Source organism: Castor canadensis, chromosome 12, assembly GCF_047511655.1.
Source record: "Castor canadensis chromosome 12, mCasCan1.hap1v2, whole genome shotgun sequence".
In the NCBI taxonomy this organism is placed as follows: Eukaryota; Metazoa; Chordata; class Mammalia; order Rodentia; family Castoridae; genus Castor; species Castor canadensis.
Window position 1 is genome coordinate 106,644,357 of NC_133397.1, and position 20,845 is coordinate 106,665,201.

The 20,845-nt window shown below is 41.0% G+C and overlaps 1 protein-coding gene across 4 annotated transcripts in view; it reads right to left on the reverse strand.

Annotated features, from left to right (window-relative positions):
- The window catches only part of Ttf2 (transcription termination factor 2), a 41,164-nt gene extending 21,367 nt beyond the window's left edge, over window positions 1–19,797 (reverse strand). For 3 of the 4 annotated variants that reach the window (XM_074050672.1, XM_074050671.1, XM_074050673.1), the window contains exons 1-11: window positions 19,723–19,797; window positions 19,527–19,629; window positions 17,424–17,510; window positions 9,964–10,030; window positions 7,780–8,745; window positions 7,368–7,482; window positions 6,864–7,028; window positions 4,729–4,856; window positions 3,138–3,219; window positions 1,373–1,492; window positions 2–152 (exon numbers count right to left, since the gene is read on the reverse strand). In XM_074050672.1, the coding sequence (XP_073906773.1) occupies window positions 2–152; window positions 1,373–1,492; window positions 3,138–3,219; window positions 4,729–4,856; window positions 6,864–7,028; window positions 7,368–7,482; window positions 7,780–8,745; window positions 9,964–10,030; window positions 17,424–17,510; window positions 19,527–19,629; window positions 19,723–19,750 (2,012 nt within the window). In that variant the 5' untranslated portion in view covers window positions 19,751–19,797. The remainder of the gene's footprint in view (window position 1; window positions 153–1,372; window positions 1,493–3,137; window positions 3,220–4,728; window positions 4,857–6,863; window positions 7,029–7,367; window positions 7,483–7,779; window positions 8,746–9,963; window positions 10,031–17,423; window positions 17,511–19,526; window positions 19,630–19,722) is intronic. The other variant, XM_020173124.2, reaches the window with a different exon arrangement.
- Between the last annotated feature and the right edge of the window lie 1,048 nt (window positions 19,798–20,845).

The following is a 20,845-nucleotide window of genomic DNA, read 5'->3' on the forward strand; positions in this document are numbered from 1 at the left end:
CACTTTCGCATGTCGACTCCGGTTTGGCCCGTGGTAGAGATAGACTCTCAGCTTGCTGCTGTTCACATGTTTCTCTACCTCTTTCTTCCAATGATGGATCAGAGAAGCAGGGCAGACAATTAGTGTTCCATGAGAAGTAAAGTCAGAGGAATCTTGAAGGGGAGAAAAATCAATTACAGTCATTAAACCGTCTTTGGCTTCCTTAGGGCATTACTTCTTTCTCTTGCCTGGTTTTACTCCTTTATCAATATTTTTTAATTGCTCTTTTATTTCTACACAGAGCTGAAAGGAGAATGGGAAATAGAAGAGATGGTCTCTTAAACCAAACCACTTACATTTCTTATTTTCTCCAATAAAAATGTAAAACAGCAGGCTGGGCTAAATAAATAAATAGCTAAATAAATAAAAAGTAAGACAGAAAGAGAGGCTAAGGAGGGTGAAAGTGGGTGGTACATAAGCTCAGTCTAAAAAAGCAATTGCCTTTCAGAGTGGCCCAAGGTAGAAGCTGGATCAGATATCTCCTGACACCTACTGAGTTGATTCATTATAAGGCAGTATGATTATTTTTTTCCGAAAAAGCATAACAATGTACTTTCACATTAAAATATGTGCACAAATTATTATGTGTTAATTAAAACATATACATATAAATACAAATAGACTCTTGTAAGATAAGCTAATGTAACCTTGGAACCAAACAGTGATATTAGTACTGCTGCCCCTCACCTGTGTATGCATGCCTGGGCCACTCCGTACTGCTGCTGCTCCACACAAGAGCCCAGATGCAGCAGTGCCCATCAGAGGCCCTGAGAGCAAAGAGCCACAGACTTCTATCTCTCTAACCAATGCAAAAGAGCTGTGCTTATGTACATGGTCATTTACATATATGTCATGCTAGCTATATGTAATATACTAACTTAGGTATAGTTACTACATTTTAAAAACATAGGTTGAGATAAGATAGAAACTGCCTATCATTCGGAAATTGCTGGAATTTCAGAAACATGAAAAGCATCTTCCACTGTGGAAGCTAAAATGCAAACTTGTAACAGAGCTCCCTTAAAAAAAGAAAAATTAACTTGGATCTACCCTGAGTTTATCCTCAACATCAACTAAAATAATAATTGCTATGCTTAAATCAAAGAGTCTTAGCTTTCCCCATAAATTTTTCTCTAATCACAGATCAAACTAAGTTTATGTCAAAGGGGGAAAAACAGTACTTGGAATGAATGAGCACACTCAGCATCAGAAATGATATGGTTGGAGAGTAACCTAACACTGGTTTTTCCGTAGATGGTTCTCCTGTAGCTTAATAACATCCCCTCCCTGCCAGCTCAAAGATGTGGGAACAGCCTTAGGCACTTTCACCTACCATCTTTGGAAAGCCATGTCACAGCCACGCTCTTGTCCTTTGCTTTGCTTTTCTCCTCGTTCTTCTTGGCCAGGATGAGCGCAATCATCGTCAGGGTTTTTCCTAAACCCATATCATCCGCTGAAAAATAAAAACTTTATTAAAAGAGTAAATTACTTATGGCAATGAGTCAACACAACTTCAAAAGAAGCCACTGGCAGACATTGACCCCAGCTCTCTGCTCCACTGCCACTTTAGTTACTATGCTTTGCACACTCTAAATAACCTTGTTAAAATGAGCTACTTATTTATTTGGAGATTTAAGCTATATATTTACTACTCTTGGTAACTTTTATTGGGATCATACACTAGTCTCCATGTTATCTTTTTAATACTTTTATTTATTTTGCATTACTGGGGTTTGAACTCAACACCTTGCGCTTGCTATGAAGGTGCTATACCACTTGAGCTACTCCACCAACCCCAGCCAACAGTTATTGATTGATATTTATTACAGTTTGATGATATTGCCTAGTCTTTTTAGCTGTTACCTCCAAAAAAAGTCCAGCAGACATATACCACCAGCTACTTTACAAGTGCTACCACATTTCTGGAGCTATAAATTTCAAACAGTTCTTCATGCCCTTACTTTATTTGTTGAAGAAGGCCATAACTCACCACCTCTTGGGGACTACCATTGTGCCAGTCACTAAGCTTATCTAATATACTCTTCATCCTCTAGACATATCATTTCCTCATTTTATCAGAGTATAACACTGAGGCTCAATTGTCTAGCTGCTATAGTCACTCAAAATAATCATCTGACAGAGCAGAAGTAAAATGTTAGAAGATGGGCTATGATTCAAATTCTAGCTTTGGCACAGTCTACTTAGCAGACCTGTCTGCTCACCTCTGAAAGGCCTGCTGACAAGGCTGGCCCTTGTCTGCTGTCTAGGAACTTGGATTTAGGGAGGGTTCTCACCATTTCAGAGCTAGTAAGAATGGCTCACTAGCCTTTGCCCAAACAATATGGTTTATTTGAACACATTCTTTTCTTCTGGGAGTAGGCAATTTTGGTACCTACCAGGCTGAAACTATCTACGTTACCAGCCCCCCATAAAAATCTACTTTGGGCACTGAATTTCTAAGAAGGCTTCGCTAATTGGAAACATTTTACAACTCACTATTGGGAAATTAAGTGTACTCCATATGGCTCCATCAGGAAAGGACTCTGGAAGCTGGTGCCTGTTTCTCCTGCATTTTTACTGTTCCTTTTTGTTGATTTTATCTGTATCCTTTCACTGTTTCATAACTGGGGGTCTGACTATATTCTGTGATTCTTACCAAAAAAATAATTGAAACTGGGTCAGATGCTGACACTGACACTGGATTGGCACTGACTTCCTCTAGTGCTTGGATGTTCAGCCTATGATGTAGCTGTGACTAGTGCTCCTGGAAATTTTGGCCCCCAGCCTGGCACCTCACATCTCCTAGAGATTCTAGAGGCTCCCACAGAATAAACTCCTCTGCTTAATCAGCCAGTCAGTTACTACTGCTTGCAGCAACACCTCCTTTGCTGTGTACTTTTGACCAAGTTGCTTAACATCCCTATATTTTCATTTTCTATAAAATGAGGAATCACCTCATTATATATTATATAAAATATATATTATATAACTCATATCTGCCTCATATGAGTTGTGGAAAGGACTGAATGAAAATACACACTTAGCACAATGCCTAAGTATCCAATAATTGTTGGTTCTTATGATAATACCAAACTTACCCAGAATGCCTCCTTGTGGCTTCTGACTTTCCCGCCATAGTAACCAGGCTAATGCCTGCTTCTGATGCAGTAACAAAGGAACCTGGAAAAGGTAATAACCAGATGTTGACTATAAATTCCTGATGAGAGACTATGCCAGATCCTGGTTTTATGAACTCTATACTCTTATTTTCCACAAGTGATCTCCTCTAATAGTCTACCTACCATCACAGAAGCTGCTCGTTCACCTGCCCACGCAAGTGTAGGTTGTGGTCTATGTTAAGTGTTCAGCACTGCTATCAGTACAGCCCTCTCCACACACACCATGAAAACACTGCTTTTTCTGCTTAATTAGTTTCTACTACTTCCAACCAAGACCTCTAACTGGTCGTCCTACTTTCACTAGCCATTATGTTGGCTTTTCCAAACAATTTCTTAAATTGGACTCTCCTCTCTTTAACCAGCATCCAAGCCTGCAGTACTAGTCATACTTCAAACAGCCCTTTAACTGGAGATCCCTTCTAGTCTTTCTGTACTCCAGTTTACCTTACACTCAGTGACAATTAATCTTCATTAAACACTCCTGCTCAAAATTCTACCAAGATTCCAGAGTATATCTTGACCTATTCAAATGTAAGTTCCTTCACCAATGCCAGGCTTCCCAGCAAGGAAGTCCCCTACTCAGGAATATCACCTGCCCCTCTCATCTCTGGTACTGGTGACACCGGATCATCACTTACTAATACCAATCTCTATCACCTTCCAACCACCATTCCCTCTAAAGATTTGCAATTTCTTTTTTTGGCAGTACTGGGGTTTAAACCTAGGCCTTCATGCTTGCTAGACAGTTGCTCTACCACTTGATCCACATCTCCAAACATTTGTGCTCTGTATTTTTTGAGACAGGGACAGCCTGGATACAATCCTCCTATTTATGCTTCCCACTATAGCTGGGATGACAGGCGCATGACACCACGCCAAGCTATTGATTGAGATGGAGTCTCACGAACTTTCTACCCCAGCTACCTCAAATGGCTATCCTCCTACCTCCTGAGTAGCTAGGTTTGCAGGCATGAGTGACTGGCACCTGGCTTTTTTTTTTTTAAATGAGAAGAACAAATCTTTGAAGGCTTGTAATTTCTTTAAGGCACAAAATAGACAGGCAACAAGTAACTATTGAGCTAGAGTGACATTTCCCCTTTTGAATTTCTTCTGAACTTTGTATACAGCCCATAGTACACTGCAAGGCACACTTTATCTTGCCTTACAGGTACATCTTAATTGTTTTACATATATCACATATACACTTTTACCCCAGCCAGTTTATTACAAATAGCAATTCTTTTGTAACCTGTAGCACCTACCAAAACTCAATAAATAGATCCTATAGAAACTTATAACTGATTTTTTACAAAAGAGGGTCTAGATGTTGTTTTTAATTTTGTTACTCAACATAAAGGAGGGAAATAGTGCAAGTGAAGCCACTAGAGCTTCGACCTGCAGCTCTACATAGGAACAGCACTCTGCTGAGCAGGTGCACAGTGATCCCTCTCTTCAGGAGCACTACATACTGTTATGGGATATTCTGTACCACAGTCTTTTCCTGGCTCACCTTCAAGCCAGCTGGGTCTTCTGCCACTGCTGTCTCACCAGGACGTGACTCTAGTGATCGATGCAGCTCATCAATGGCTTCACTTGTGATTTTCCACACTGCATGAAGGCGATCTTGGTTTGTAGGGCCTGCATACAAATAGGTATTACCCAAAGACATCACAGGTATTGTGTCCTGGCTAGAGCTGCAGAAATGCAATCAGTTATTTGCCAGGTTATAGAACTACATTTACTAAAGTCTTGTCTCCAGATTGAATTGGCTTCACAAGCCAATCACAACACTTAGAGATTCTGGGGGCCACCACAGAATAAACTGATCAGCCAAGGTTGGCTGCTACTGCAGCTTATAGCAACACCTGAGTACTTTCGAGCAAGTTGCTTAACATTTCTGTACTTTTGTTTTCTCATCTGTAAAATAGGGAGTCATAGTACCTGCTTCATAGAGTTGTGGAATCACATAAACAGTAATTGTAATATAAAACAAAAGAATAAAAGTATGACTAAAAAAAAATAAGATAACCTATATTTTTTTTCCTCCAGTGCTGGGGATTGAACAGAAGGCCTTGAACACATTAGGCAAGCACTCTACCATTGAGTTTTCCCACAAGCCCAACCCATCATATTTTTATAACTTATTTTTCAGTCTTGAAAAGGTAGCAGAGAAACAGTTAAGACCATCCGATGTTTTAAGAAGAAAGATCCCCAGATACAAAGAAGAAAAGCTAGTGAGAGAAAAGGCCAGGATACCAGTTGTCTTGTGCAGGTCATGAGCTGACAGTGTAGCTTACTGCAGTGCTGTTACCCTACATATTTTACGCAGAGAACTGTTACAGAGGTTAGTTAAAACTACAGGCACTTCAGCTATTTGCAATTTTAGGGATGAAGCATTCCAAGTTAGAGACTTCTAGACAAATGGAAACTACTTAAGTGTTAAAAATGTTTTAAAACTATCTTAATGGCATCTGGCAGAGTGGCTTAAGTGGTAGAGCACCTGCCTAGCAAATGTGAGGCCCTGGGTTCAAACTCCACTAGCACGTGCGCGCGCACACACACACACACACACACACACACACACAAAACTATCTTAATGGCATTCTTTCCAAGACATATCACATATATTTTTACCTTAATAACCAACCATAATTGAATTTTTCTCTAGGTGACTTGGTCAACGTTATGTTATGGAATGATGGTGTAACACAGCAATGTTCTCAAGGCCCCCTGAGAAGCCAAGATGGCCATGATACTTGAACATTTTTGTTTCTCTTTCCCCTTTTAGTGTGATCTTTGCTTCAAATGGCACCACATGGACTGGCAGAGTGGCTCAAATGGTAGAGTGCCTGCCTAGGCAAGCATGAATTACCAAATTCAAACCCTAGAACTGCCTAGAAAAAAAGAGAAACCAACCAAACAAACAAACAGAAAATCCAAATAGCTCACATCTATTTCTCACCCCTTTACCAACACTGTTCTTCAATTTTTTTACATCTCTAGCAGTTCTCAACTGGGAAAAAAACTGGTTTTAGCTTTTCTAGTCCCTGTCAATCAACCTGACTGAGTGCCTGGCACTCATCTGACTGGCAAAACAACTCATCAGATGACCTAGTTAAGTCTCTCCCTGGCATCTTCATTTTTACAATTACCACTAAATTCTTTCCAAGTCATCTAGAATGTTTGTGATGGAAACACTTAGCTGCACAGGGGATTACTGCTCTCTGGGTCCATAAGTCACTGGTCTTCACATATGTCACTCCTCTGCTCTACCTCATCACACCCCTTTACTTCCCCTGACCCCACAGAGGAAAGAAGAACGTAGCTGCTGTTCTCCTGTCTCCTAAGGATGTGAGCTAGACCCTTCCTTCATAAGCACTGACTGGGTGACTTCTTATGTGCCAGCCACTGGGTTGAATGAACAGCACACAACAGTACAGGCAGACACAGTCCCAGCCTCACAGAGACCTGAGTAACAGAGTCTGAAGCTCTATTGATCATCACCATCTTTAATATATGGACAAATATATAAAAACTTTCCACTCGAGATTGGCTTCTTCCTCCTCATGAGCACAAAGACTACAGCTAAGCAGCATTTCATGCAGGTGCAGCTCTTCCCAGCAGGGCCAGGACTTTGGGTCTTACCTCCAGCAGTTATCTGGCAGGCTGCCTTTAGTCCTAGAGAGCCCAAAGGCTGGACATCATGACCCGGAAGGGGTTGGGGAGGCACCAACAAGGGAGGGTCACTGGTAGTTTTTGTGAAGTTATTCTGCTGTCGTTCTTCAGTGTTGTTATTCTCATTAGTTTCTGCTTAAAAAACAAGGGAGGAACAGATTCAAGTTCAGAAAAGAAAGTGAAGGGAGCATGTATGGAGGTAGAGGTGAGGTGAGGGGGTGGAGGGGAGGTCACTGACATTCAATAACCTGGAAATTGCCACCTAGGGAATGGCATATGTTAACAGTGCTTAAACAATAGCTAAGAGAGTTTAGTCCACAGGAAACAGGAGAAAGCTTTTATAAATCTCAGGGATAATTTAATCTGCTCAGGAGCAGATGATAAAATGGAAAGGTGAATTAATCAATGCATTCTTTATCAAAATGTCTCGTCAGGCTCAGGAAAGTGCTGTGTTCTGGGCATTACCCATTTTACCTTGGTCTGGGGAGAGGGCAAGAGCACTGAGTGCTTCCTCCAACTCCTGGATTTGCCTGATCAACTTCTCACCCTTGTCTGGAAGAGCCTGGATGTTCACCGATGCCAGTGTGCTCTGAAAAACAGATCAAGTGAACTTTTCCTGTCAATGTGTTAAAACTGCCCTAAAATGACAAAATTCTGAAACTATGGTCTTTTAATTATGTGTGTAAAAAAGCAGGACTTTCTGTAAAGCTTTTTTTTTTAAACCCAGCTGGCTTACTAATCCTGAAAATATAAACATAGGAAAAGGCAGAAACTAAGCATCCACCTAGGAAACTTTCCAGTGATCACACTAAATTCTTCTGTACAGGCCTCCTGGCTGCCCCAAGCAAGCAGTGCTGCAGTTTAAAAACAAGCCCAGTCAAGTTACCTTCTTCTTTTTCAGCTGTGTTGTGAGGTGCACCCGCTGGGCTGCTAGCTCAGAGGGCTCTATCTTCTTGGGAACGCCTGAGGTGGCAGACACTCGTCTTTTCACACTTTGATCAGGAAATTGAAGGTTCTCCTCCTTCTGTGAGTCCTCAGTCAAGTCAAAGAGAAGGGGGCTTCCTGGCTCAGAGGAAGTTCTATCCTCCTCCTCCTCACTCTCACTACTGCTGGTAGAAGCTCGGTGCCCCAATCCCAGAGGTCGCCCCTCTCCCAGGAAATGCCCTGATGGCACAGGACCCGTAGGAGCTGGCCAATGGGTCTCTGGAGGTGCCTGGAAATGCCCCTGAGGCAGCCTTTCCTGGAAGGTCTGTGTGCTCGGGACTCTCTCGGCCTTTGCTTCTTTAGCCTTCCAGTTCTTGATGTGCTCCTTGCCGAGGTGTCCTGCTTTCTGGGACTGGCTTACTGGGTCCTGACCATGAATATTCTGAGGCAAAAGCTGGGTCACCTTTTCTCTGAGAGGTTTTGATCTGTTTTGTATATCCTGACTCGGACCATCTGACTTCTGAGGCGTGGATGTTCCTCTTGGTTCATTCCCATGGCGCTGTTTGGATGCAACTCCTCCAGTCTCTTTTGCATCACCCTGAAACTGTGTGCTCTCCTCCTGCTTCTTCTCAACTCCAGATTGTCCCTTCTTTGTCACCAGGCCAGATGAGAGATCTTTCTCTACCCAGCAGTTAGACTCAGACTTCTGTTCTCTCTTTTCAACCAAGAGCTGGTTTCCCTCTTCCCTTGACTCCTTATCAGCTATCTTTTCCTCGCCTTTCTCTTTGACAAACTGTTTCCATTGAGCTGGTTTTTGATTCTTATTCAGCACCTTGAATGGATTTCTAGGCTGACTAGAAGGACAAGGAACTGGCTTGGATGCATGTTGAGAATTATGGGTAACAGGATGTTCTTTAGAATTGGGATCCTAAGGATAATGAAAATAATTGTCACACAAAATAATCAACCTACATATCTAGAATTTTTTTTTTTAAAAAAACAGGAAATGGAAACAGTAAAAGCAATTCCAGAGTTTCTAAACATCCCTGGTATCATTTCTGTATCTAAAGATGAACAGCTTCTTAACTTTCTTAACTTTCAATGCTCAGCTCCTTCTCACTCCATGACTATACTTTTCCAGGTCTGGAGAAAAAGTGAAGACCAAAGCAGAGCACTTTTATGGTCATAGAAGCCACAATGGATACTTCTCAAGAAGAACTATTCTCTCAAGACAATTCTGCCCAAACCTAACGCCTCTGGCTACTCTTGTAGGAAGGGTTCAATGGAGGATGGAGAATCGTAAGTTCAAGTCCACCAAAGCAAAAGGCAAGGGCCCTCCCGGGGCCCATTCCCCATGACTGGATACTCTAGGAGCTCATGCATTATACTCAGCGTATACCTGTATCAAGTAGATACAGGTCTATAAAAACATAGGAAGTTGGGCAAGAAAATCTAATTTTTTTCCCTAAATAGTAGGATACTGACTGTATTTAAGACCCTGAAAAGTATTTAAGTAAGTGAAATAGCAGGCAAATCATTTTTTTTTTTTTTTGGTGTGTTGGAGATTGAATCTACAGCCTCTATAGCCTCATGTATGCTAGGCAAAGGCTCTATCACTGAATTACAAATAATTAAATTTCAACTATAACAAATGGTCCTTTGCATTAACAGGGTCTGTCTTGCATAAAGAAAACTACTTCAGAGACAGTTTGATAACCAAACAGTTTATATGAATGTCAAGGTCTTTTTAGTAGAAGCCACATTTTTAGGCACTACTGGGGTTTGAATTTAGGATCATGTGCTTGCCTTACCAAGCACATGATTTTTGTGCTTTAGTAATTTTTTAGTAATTTAGTAATTACCAAAGCCCTTTTTGCTTTAGTAATTTTTTTCACATAGGGCCTCATGTTTTTGCCCCAACCAGCTTGAAACTATGTCTCTCCCATAGCTAGGATTACAGCCATGAAGCACTACACCCAGCTTATTTGTTGAGATGAAACCTTGCTAACCTCTTGCTGGGCTGACCTAGAACCACCACCCTCCCAATCTCCATCTCCTGAGTAGCTGGGATTACAGGCATGAGTGCCACACCTGGCCTTAAACAATCTTAATATAACAGATTTAAAAACAGATGAATAATTCCTACCTGCCATGGAACATTTCCACACCAGCGTTTCCCCTCTGCCTTACTTTTAGCACATCGGAAGAACAATCTAATAAAGTATAAAATACAAATAATCAAGACTATTAAAATCCATGAAAACAAGAAATGAGTTTATTTTTAATCCAAGAAAATACCTTGTAACTACTTGACCCTGTCTTTGAGAGGTCATTTGAAATCAATTACTCTTAAATATACATAAAAAATTCTTACTACACAGGACACCTTTAAGGGCTAGGAAGGCGAGAATAAAGATGACATGGTAACCACAGTGTACAAAGGTTTATTTGTTTACTTGTAAAGAACAAATGAAATGAAGACACTGATCATCAATGGTTGGCTGCTAAAATCAGAAAAAGAAAGATAAGCAGACCTGTGCGAGGCTGAAGGGAAACCAAGGGAGCTGGCAAAAAAAACCCACAAACTAAAAACTAACCTCAATCAGGCCTCTACATCCAATCCCAGAGGAACATGCAGAACTGGACCAGGGGGAGGACAGTTTGTGTGCTCACCTCCGGAACCACCCTCAGAAAAACCTGATCCTTCAGCAATCACATTACAATGCATCTCTTTATTCCCAGTGTGCCCTGACTTATACAAGATGACTCAGTACTGCTGAATAAAGTAAAACCAACAGGTTTTTTTTCACTACCTAAAATGAATCCTACAAACTTTTAATCAGGTAAACAATAACTTTTAAAATACACATTTGTTTAAATGAGTAATGTAGTCAATAAAAAAGTATAAAAAAGCGAGCTAGTGGAGTAGCTCAACTGGTACAGTGCCTGCCTTGTGAGCACAAGGCCATGAATTCAAACCCCAGTACCACCAAAAAAAAGTACAAAGTGCTCAAATTCCAAAACTTCTGAAGTACCAATAGGATGCCACAACAGAATTTTCCACAACTGGAAAATTCCATACCATAAAACTTTGTTTCATCCACAAGATTATTAAAATATTGTATAAAATTACCTTCAGGCTATGTGCATAAGGTTTATATGAAGCAAATTAGTTTCATGTTTATTTAGACTTATGTTCTACCCCCAAGATGGTTCATTGTGTACATGCAAATATTGGAAGAGCTGAAGGAATTCAAAACCCCAAAAACTTGTAGTCCCAAGAAGATAAGGAATTCAGATAAGGAAGGCTCAACCTCTACTAAATACTTTGTCTCCTGTGCCCTCCCCCTTTCCTCCCTCCCCCAGCCTTTTGTTTTTAAGCTCAACAATATGCCAATATGCCTTGGAGGTTTTTCTGTAAGAATTCTTTCTCTCTCTCACTCTCTCTCTCTACAAGTATAGGTTTTAGGAAATCGTTACTGAAAGAGCCCACTAATGGTGTCTATTCCAAAGCAGATGTGGGGAAAGAAGGGAGAAAACAACACTCTTTGAGTATCTACTATGTGCACCTAGTGATAGGTACAGCACTAAAATGCTTTACTTGCATTTTTAATTAAGTAATCCAGCAAAGTAAAATTGATTTAATTAATTTGGATTAATTACTCTGGATGGGTTTATTTCCAGAATAAAAAGTTCCTATTATGTTTATAAAATTCTAAATCCACAAAGAAAGCAGTAGAAATAAATTCTCTCGGAGAAAGCAAATACTGTTTCTATCTGAGGAAGAGCACAATTTCTTCAGCGTATTAATTATTTTTCAGGAAACAGGTCATTATAAATAATGACAAAACCAGCTAGATGAAACAGACTTCTTCAATTCTACTTTTTTTTTTTGGTGGTGGTACTGGGGTTTGAACTCGGGGCTTCATGTTTGTTGGCAGGTACTCTCTGGCTGTTTTGAAGGTGGGCTCTCGCTTTTTGCCCAGGCTGGCGTGTACTATGACCCTCCTATTTTATATTTCCCGCCTTTGCTGGAATGATAGACGCATGTCACCAAGCCCAGCTTTTTCGAGCCCACCTCTTTACCAGAAGACAAATCCTCCCTTCTTATTTAAGAGGAACTCTTCAACTCAGCATCGCAACAGCAAGCTCATTTTCTTCACTAAGGCTAGGATTCTCAGGCTCTGGAACTTTCCTCCTGTGGTTTGAATTCCAGCCCTGCCACATAATTAATTAGCTCTCAACTGTCAGGTGCCCTACTTTTCTTTTTCATTGCGGCACTAGGCAGCTACTCTACTGCTGAACCACATCCACTGCTGAACCCACAGACATGTTACTTGCCTGCCTTCAGCAGTGTCCTCTGCAAAGTGGTGAAATTCTAACAGTGCATTTGTCCATGGTCAGCACGAAGATCAGATGCATTAACACATGAAAAGTGAGTCATGAGCTCACTCTTGCCACCACCTTGTGCAGTCCTACATCCACACTTCTGCTGATGCTGTTCTGCCTGGGATACTTCTTTGTCCTTTCCTCTATTAAAATTTTAAGGGTTATTCAAGGCCAAGATCAAGACTCAACTCCTGCACTTCTTCAGTAATCTTAATCCTTTATGGGGCTTAGAGTCACAGAACTGTCTGGGACCTGAACACATTCAATTTTGCACTCTAACATACAGATCAGAATGCTCCCATGTCTTGCCATGTCCAATTCTTATCCCAACTGTGCCCAAGTGCCCCCAGGGGCTCGAGTCCACATCACTGTTATATGTGCCAACAGCAGAAAAACAGACAACTGATTCCTATTTCATTTTTTTACACTAAAATTTGAGATGGAACAAAAATGTAAAAAAAACTTCAAGTGTTCTAGGAAAAAGAAAAAACCAGATGTTCTGTAATCCTTAGTGAAAAAAGCTTTTCTATGCATGACATAAGCTTTTAAAGCTGAGAGATAAAGAATTTAGTAATTGTACTAGTGCAAGGAGCTAATCCTAACTACTCAGGAGGCAGAGATCAGGAGGATCACACTTGAGGGCAGCCAGGCAAGTAATTTTCAAGACCCTATCTTGAAAATATCCAACACAAAAAAGGGTTAGTGGAGTGGCTCGAATGGTAGAGCACCTGCCTAACAAGGATGAGGCTCTAGGTTCAAACCCCAGTACTATGCACACACAAACAAAAATGCTATAAGGAAAATTGTAAGACAAAACGCAACTGGGAAGAAGTAGCTACACACATGTTACAAAGGGCTAACATCCTCCATGTGCAACAGTGCATGATACTCTACCCCACCTGGTTTTACTTCTTCAAGGTTGGTGAGGCTGGAGGGCCTTTGCATGGGTCCACCTCCTGCCCATATACTTCCGTATCATCAGCCCACATATTATATTAGGGCTAAATAATCTACATGGAGGTCAATTTCACTCAACAACCATCAACATAAGGAGTTTCTTAGACTACGATGATTAAAACTTAAAATATTTTTAATATCCTACCCACAACCAGTTATTGAAAACACTAAAATGTATCCTACTCACTTATAAGTAAAGGAGTATTTTGACCCCTATATCCTTGAAAATAATAGGGAGGGGAGGGAAGAGGAGGGAAAGAGAGAAGGGGAACATGATCTCAGGAGTCTGATGACAATGTTCAACATGTGCCACATCATGCCAAGGCAAGATTTCTTCCCCTTGGCCCTCATGAGAGACCACCACAGTTTTCTTTATTGCCTGCACACTCAAGGCATGTCTGAAGGGCTGTTGAAACACTGGTGAGCGGTACCATCTGGTGTTTAATTGGAGAACTGCACACAAGTGCAGCTATCCCCTAAGGTGTGGGAAACCAGGCATCTCAGCCTGGGTTTTCACCTTCCCTCCTTTACTCTGCTGCACCTGTCTATAGAGAGGCTAAGCCAAACATAATGGTATTAGTCAGAAGGTGCAAAATACTTAAAGTTGAAAAGAAAATCAGTCTGCAGAAGGAAATGCTGTACTCCCAAGGCCATTCTCCAGAGTACAGAAGTTCCAGCTAAATGCTGTCTTCTGAGGAAGCCATCACCTTCATCATTATCTATTTCTGCTAGAAGTCTCAGCCTGTACTACCTACCTGTTGGGGGATATTATATTTGTGTGTGTGTGTGTGTGTGTGTGTGTGTGTGTGTTTTGATTTTTTGTGCATTGAGAACATATTTTATTTGACCCAAAATAGTCTTTCTCAAGCTCTAAAAGAAACACATTTAGCTTTTTTTTTTTTTTTCTATTTCAGCAAAATTTTACCTCTTAGCCTTACTTACCCAGTACAAAGTTCCCAAGACTGTCTTTAGCCTGGCCCTCTCTTCATAGCTGCACATTCACTTTCATACATACTTAAGACACCATTAGTCTACAGCTGTATGTGTTAGTGACACACCTGAAGCCTCTACTGCTGCTACCTTTCCTTCCTTACCTTGCTTCATATTAACTCATCATCCAGAAACCCCATCCTAGCACTAATTTACTCAGCAAACACCAACTGAGTGCACCACACAGGTTCCTCTCTGAATCCTCATGACCCAGGAAAATGTAGAGGAAGGAATGTACTGAAATGCCCTGCCAGGAAATACACCTTATCATTCTAATTCTCTTTAACCACAGTTTCTACCTGCACTCAACTCCACTGCTACCACCTCAGTTCAGGCCCATGTCTTTCATTTAGAGAAACGGAGTGTGTTAGGAAGAAATTATATCTAGGCTTCAGTCCTAGTAATACTACTTCACAATGGTACCCCACTAATGGTACTTTCTAACCTCACTATGGTACTTTCCTCACCTGTCTGTAAAATACAGCTACTGAAATGGATGACAACAAATGGATATGTAAGATAAAAAATTAAAATATGCCCCATACTAGGCATTCAATAGTAGCGACTATTTCACTGTCTTTTTGCCTGAATTATCTTCCCTTTTTAATATTCAGTTTTCTTTTGATGCAAATGGGAATCCTTCAGTTGCCTTATACCACCTACAACCATGTAGTTCTATAAGGCAGAGGTCCCCAGTAGGATGCCAATGGTCTTAAGTGTCAGGAGGACATCCAGATTTCATGTAATAAAGGTTTACCAGCGCCACTGTGGCAGGAGAAAACAATCTAAAAATATGTATTTTTAAAATTCCATTTATAACAGTATCAAAAAAAATCACTGAAGAATACATTTAACAAAAGGGGTAAAAGAAATTAAAACTATTAAATAATGCTGAGAAAAAAAATGTAAGGTTATACATAAATATACCATGTTCATGGATTGGAAAACTCAATGATGATGTCTATTCTCCCAACACTGATCTGTATCAGTTCATGCAATCTCAACCTGATTTTCTATAAAAATTTAAGAAGCTGATTCTATATTTTATATGGAAACATAAAGATCTTAGAATAGTCAACATAATCTTGAAAAAGAATAAAGTTGGAAGACTCACATTATTTTATCTGATTAATCATGTAAGAATACGTAAAGAGACCAATGGAACAAATTAACAACTCCAGAAATATAGGGTCAAGATACCAAGCATTTCAATGAGGCAAGGAAAATCTTCAAAATATAGTGCTAAAATAATTGTACAACAAATGAAAAATAAATGAATTTTGCCCTATCTTATACAATACTCAAAATTAATTTAAAGTAAATTATAGACCTAAGTGAAAAACTATTTGAAAAAAAAAAATAGGCCAGGCTTGGTGGAACACACTTGTAATCCCAATTATGCAGGAGGCATAGGTAGGATAATAGTCAAGAGGCTGGGGCCATGGGCAAAAAGTGTAAGACCCTACCTGAAAAATAGCTAAAACAAAAGGGCTGGGGGTGTGGCTCAAGTAGTGGAGCGCCTGCCTAGCAAGTGCAAGGCCCTAAGTACAAATCCCAGTATTATCAAAAAAAATAAATAAATAAAATTTAAATTTTGAGTTTTTATAAGCCAAAAATCAAAATCTCTAAAGCTTCTAGAGGTCTATTTGTGACATCTGTGATTGCGGTCTTAGAGGAGGCAAAGATTTCTCAGAAAGACGATAAAAAGTACAAACCATTAAAAAAAAAAAAAAAGATAGGAACCCTGTGCAGATGCTCAGTATTGTGGCTGTGGTGGAGGATATGTGAAACAATTCATGTATTAAACTGTGTAAAACTAAACAGTCCACACAAATCAGTACAAGTAAAACCTTATTTTTACCAATAAGATCAGAAGACCAGATCAATGTCAATATGTTGGTTGTTTAGTGGTAGAGTACCTGCCTAGCAAGTATGAGGCCCTAAGGTCAAATCCCAGCACTGCCAAAAAAATTTATATAAAAAGATTTTAAAAGGTACTTCACTAAAGACTTTCTGAGGGCAATAAGCATGGAAAACAAATGGTGGTATTTATAAATGGAATTAAACTTAGCAACAAAAAGATGAATTGCTGACAATACAAACAAACCTCACACATATCAAGTAAAATAAGTCACCACGAGATTCCCTGTTACCCTTCCTTATATATGCAATATATCCATATGCAAAAGTACATGCAGTACGGTTTAATTTATATGAAGCTCAAATCAAGCAAACCAGATCTAAAGTCATAAAAACCAACACTGACTGCGGATGAGGGGTGAGCAGAATTAACGGGAATGAAGAAAACAGCACTTACTGGGGATACTTTGTCTTGGATCTTAGTTATGTGGGTAAGTATGCATGTGCCTCAAAACTCAACAAGTTGAATTCCAGATCTCTGCACATTACTACACATATAACCCAACTAGGAGAAACTGGTCTGGGCAGTACTTGTGTGTGAAAATTGTGAAGCTGGTACTTCAGATGCCTGTATTGGGGTGGCAGACAGAGATCTAGAATATACAAATTCTGACACACACAGAATATTACACAAAGACCATCATACCCTGGCCTCTGCCTTCCTGGACAACCTTATCTCCTGAAGTCTCTACTTAAACATCTGTTAAACTATGGCTGAGGTGGAGCTCAGTAGTGGAGTCTATGCTTAGCATTCACAAGGTCTGGGATTTGATACTTAGGAGCACAATAAACAAACAAACAGCTGCTAACCTACTACCAAACCAAATGTTTGCAGGTCTCTGACCATGTCATGATACTTTATGCCTTGGTACCCTCATGCAATTAAATATGTACGAGGTCACCTATTAAATGGGACCCCTAACACTTAGTAAATTTCCACTTACCTTTTAATACTCATGACAAATATTATTGTCCATCTATACAGGCTTCCCTGGCATTCCCAAGCTCCCACAGGGAGGGAAATTGCAACTTATTGAGCATTTAACACACTAGGCCTTTTTACATATTACCACATTCAATTACCAGAATTAAAAGTTGACAAGTTAGTGGCTATTGGTGGGCTGATATTAGCTACCTGATAGCTAGAGAGGAATGATGTTTATCCAGAAATTAACAAGTTAGGGTCTCAGATTAACTAGTTACTTAGCAATTAGAGCATAAAAGCCAGATGACAATACATATAGAAATACTGTTTGCTTTTTAATGACTTTAAATATACCTAGCTACAACTCTTTCAGTAATTAAAAAAAATAAAAGGAAATACATCTAGATGATTCTTTTGACACTTACCTGTATTCTTTCTTGCCCTGTGGTAGAAACAAACCCTGAAGCTCTACCACAAAGTCCTCATGAAATAAACAATAAGAAACAGGAATGCTAGAGAAAAAAAATTGAAAACATTTCATTTTAGGAAGCAAGGAATAGAGATCAACATCCCAAAATCAAATCCAAACTATGGATTTTAAACCAAGAATCTATGCATGGCTTCTCCCAGGTTTGGATATTCCACACATTGTACTTTCCTATGAAGAAAGGGTCCATAGCTTCCATCTTTTCCACTGTTATAAATAAAGTGTGACAATATCCTTTTCGTCCTGACTCAAAAGTTTAAAACTACCCTACGTTATACACCCTCTACACTGTGATACTGCCAGGAATGAAACTGGCTGTGAGACTCTAGGAGAATTTTTTTTAAGTTCTTTCACTATCCTTTCATACCCTGTTAGCCGTCACTTAGGCTAACAAGATGCTACTAGTTTGCTTCTTGCTTAATGTAAATTTTTACACTACTGCCTCCCAACTTACTATGAAAAGAAAGCATGTGTAACATTGATTGTAAAGTTTTGGGTGACTGTCTAAAGCACTGTCCTATTACTTGTATAACCTTCTTTGGCCACTATTCTGGTCATAAGACATTTCAGATATGAAAAGCTTATCAAATCGTCCTTGACTGAAGCATTATATATGAGTTTTTATAGCAGTACGTTTGTATAAATGGCCTTTTTCTCAAGGGCTGAGGATACATTTCAGTGGCCGAGCACTGCCCAGCATGTACAGCCCTGGGATGTTCTTTTAAGGTAAAACCCAGTCTTATGTTACCACAGATGCTTAATTCCTTTAAACATGAACACGCTTGTGTGTCACAAAATTTGAAATGGATAATGAATCGAAGAGGCTCAATATAGGTGGAAACCAGAAATAAACAGTAAACCCTGGTGGACAGCTTGCGTGTTTTTCATTGGTTCCTTCTATCTTAACATTTTGTCTCTGCTTTACTCAAATCATTTTGTATTCAACTGAATCCAAGCAATTTCTTACAAATAAAAAAAAACTTATCAAAGAGCTAGGAAAATAATTCCTGTAAAAATTTCTTTTCAAGCTGGGCATTGGTGGCTCACAACTGTAATCTAGCTACTCAGGAGGCAGCGATCAGGAGGATCCCGGTTCAAAGCCAGCCCAGGGAAATAGTTTGCAAGACCCTATCTCGAAAAAAACCATCACAAAAAAGGGCTGGTGGAGTGGCTCAAGGTGTAGCGTTCGAACCCCAGTATGGCAAAAAAATAAAAATTCTTTTCAAAATCTAAATTAAAAAAATGCAATCTAAATTCCAGTTAGATTCAATGCAAAACAAAGATACAAATCATATAACTCACGTTAGGAAAATATGAGAAATGAATAGACACGTAGAAAGGAGACTTTGTTTTCTAGTACTACCATGCATCATACACTTATATGAAGAAAATAACTGCTCCAGCAAGGTCAGCTGAAGAGGCAGCAGTAAGAACTGTTTTAAAGATGCAATGGTTTTTAAAAACAATGTAGACACTTGGTATCATAAAACATTAGCACTGAGAACAGTATTAACTTTTCTCACTTTACTGAAGATGACTAACCTTTCTGGTTTTCAGTCGTCAATCGTGTAAAACCTGAGTACTCAATCAGAACTCTAATCCTTTAAAAACAAACATGCTTCGTCGTACTGTCAGCCTCACCACTGCGCAGCAGAGGAAAAAGGCTAATAAATCATCTAAGCACCAGTGTTTTAGCCTCAAACATTTGAAAACTAATCCGGCCTAAAACTAATGCAAAACAGGGGCGCATTCTACCGCTTGTCCTCACTTTAAATGCAGCGTGGACAGTGGTCCAGCACAAGCGGCAGGACAACTAGAAACCTAGAGTTGAAGAGACTGCCGGGGTCCAAGTGTCCTGGGGACCCGCGACCCCGAGAGGAAAGGTCACAACCTGTCACACGGCTGGACCGGCGCGGGGTCTTCCCAGCCCGCTGACGGGGATTGCCAGCCGCTTAAAGGGTCGGGATACCGGGGGACAGCAGGGACTCGGGGTCCTCTAGGGGTCCTGGGAGTCCGGGGAACCGCGCCCCGCTCCACCTACTCGGCCGCCCGCACGAAGCCGCACGTGTCCGTCCGGCATACGTAGAAGCTCTTCCCTTTATTCGGGCCATCGCGGACGCCGGTCTTCAAAAAGCAGATGGTCCCTGAGAAGACAAAAGTCAGTAACGATTACGCCACGCTTGTGCCACAGGCTCTGTGGCCCTTATAAAGGAATCCTGCGACTTCGGGGGTCTTACCGTGCTCCGAACACCTAACTACTTCCATTACCGTCCTGCTCCCTGAGGCCAGGCAGCTCCGCCCCAACTACTGCTTCCGCCTTTTGCCCCGCCCTCTCCATTAGGAGACCCAATCATCATTCATCTCGTGAAACCTCAACCCACCCCCCTTCTCCACCCGTGACCTTACTCGTCCCACCCTCAGCTATTATCAGCCAATCACATTGGACGTTTGCTCATGTTCAACCAATCAGAGCTGCCCTCAGCCTTGGAGCGCGTCTAAATCAAATATCGAACAAGGGGGCGTGGAGGACCTGGCACTTGCCGCCTGAGACGAGGTTAGGGTTGGAGGGCAAGCTTAGCAGCCCGCTAAGTATCTTGGGGAAGGGATACTTGCAGGTCCTGGAAGAGGGACTGGCTGGCGAGACTGAGGCTGAAGCGACTTTAGTTTAACAATTAAAAACAAGATAGCGCGAGAGCTCACGCCCGCAATTCTAGCAACTCGGGAGGCGGAGATCGGGAGGATCTTGCTTCCAGGCCAGCACGGCAAAAAGATCCCAAGACCCCAGCTACGCGGGAAGCATAAATAGGAGGATCGCGGTCCGTGAGAACCTATTGGAAAAATACTAAAACCAAAAGGACTGAGGGTGTGGTTCAAGAGGTAGAGCCCTCGCCTGGGAAACGCAAGGCCCTGAGTTCAAACCCCGTTGACACCTCCCCTCCCCACCCAAAAGAAAACCAACCAACGGGCGGTCTTAGAGGGGACACACGTTAGAAGCTGGTGAAGGCCTGGGGCTTCCTAGCTCCCTAGTGGGGACCCTGGTCTTGTGCTTCCATCACTACCCTGGGCGATGGGCAGCCTGGAAAGCATTTGAGGTGACAGAATGGTAGGAGGGAGGTGATGGGGGCAGTGATGAGTTGTAAAGTCTGTAATAGAGCAGGCACAGAGATTTCTCTAAAACCCACAAGCTTATCCATTCAGGAATCTGGTGAGGTGAGCAATATCATCTTTTTTTTTTTTTTTGGTGGTGGTGGTGGTGGTGGTCCTGAGATTTGAACTCGGGGCCTTGCACTTGCTAGGCAGGCGCTATACCACTCGAGCCACGCCCCCCAGTCCTTTTTGCTTTAACTGTTTTTCGGCTAG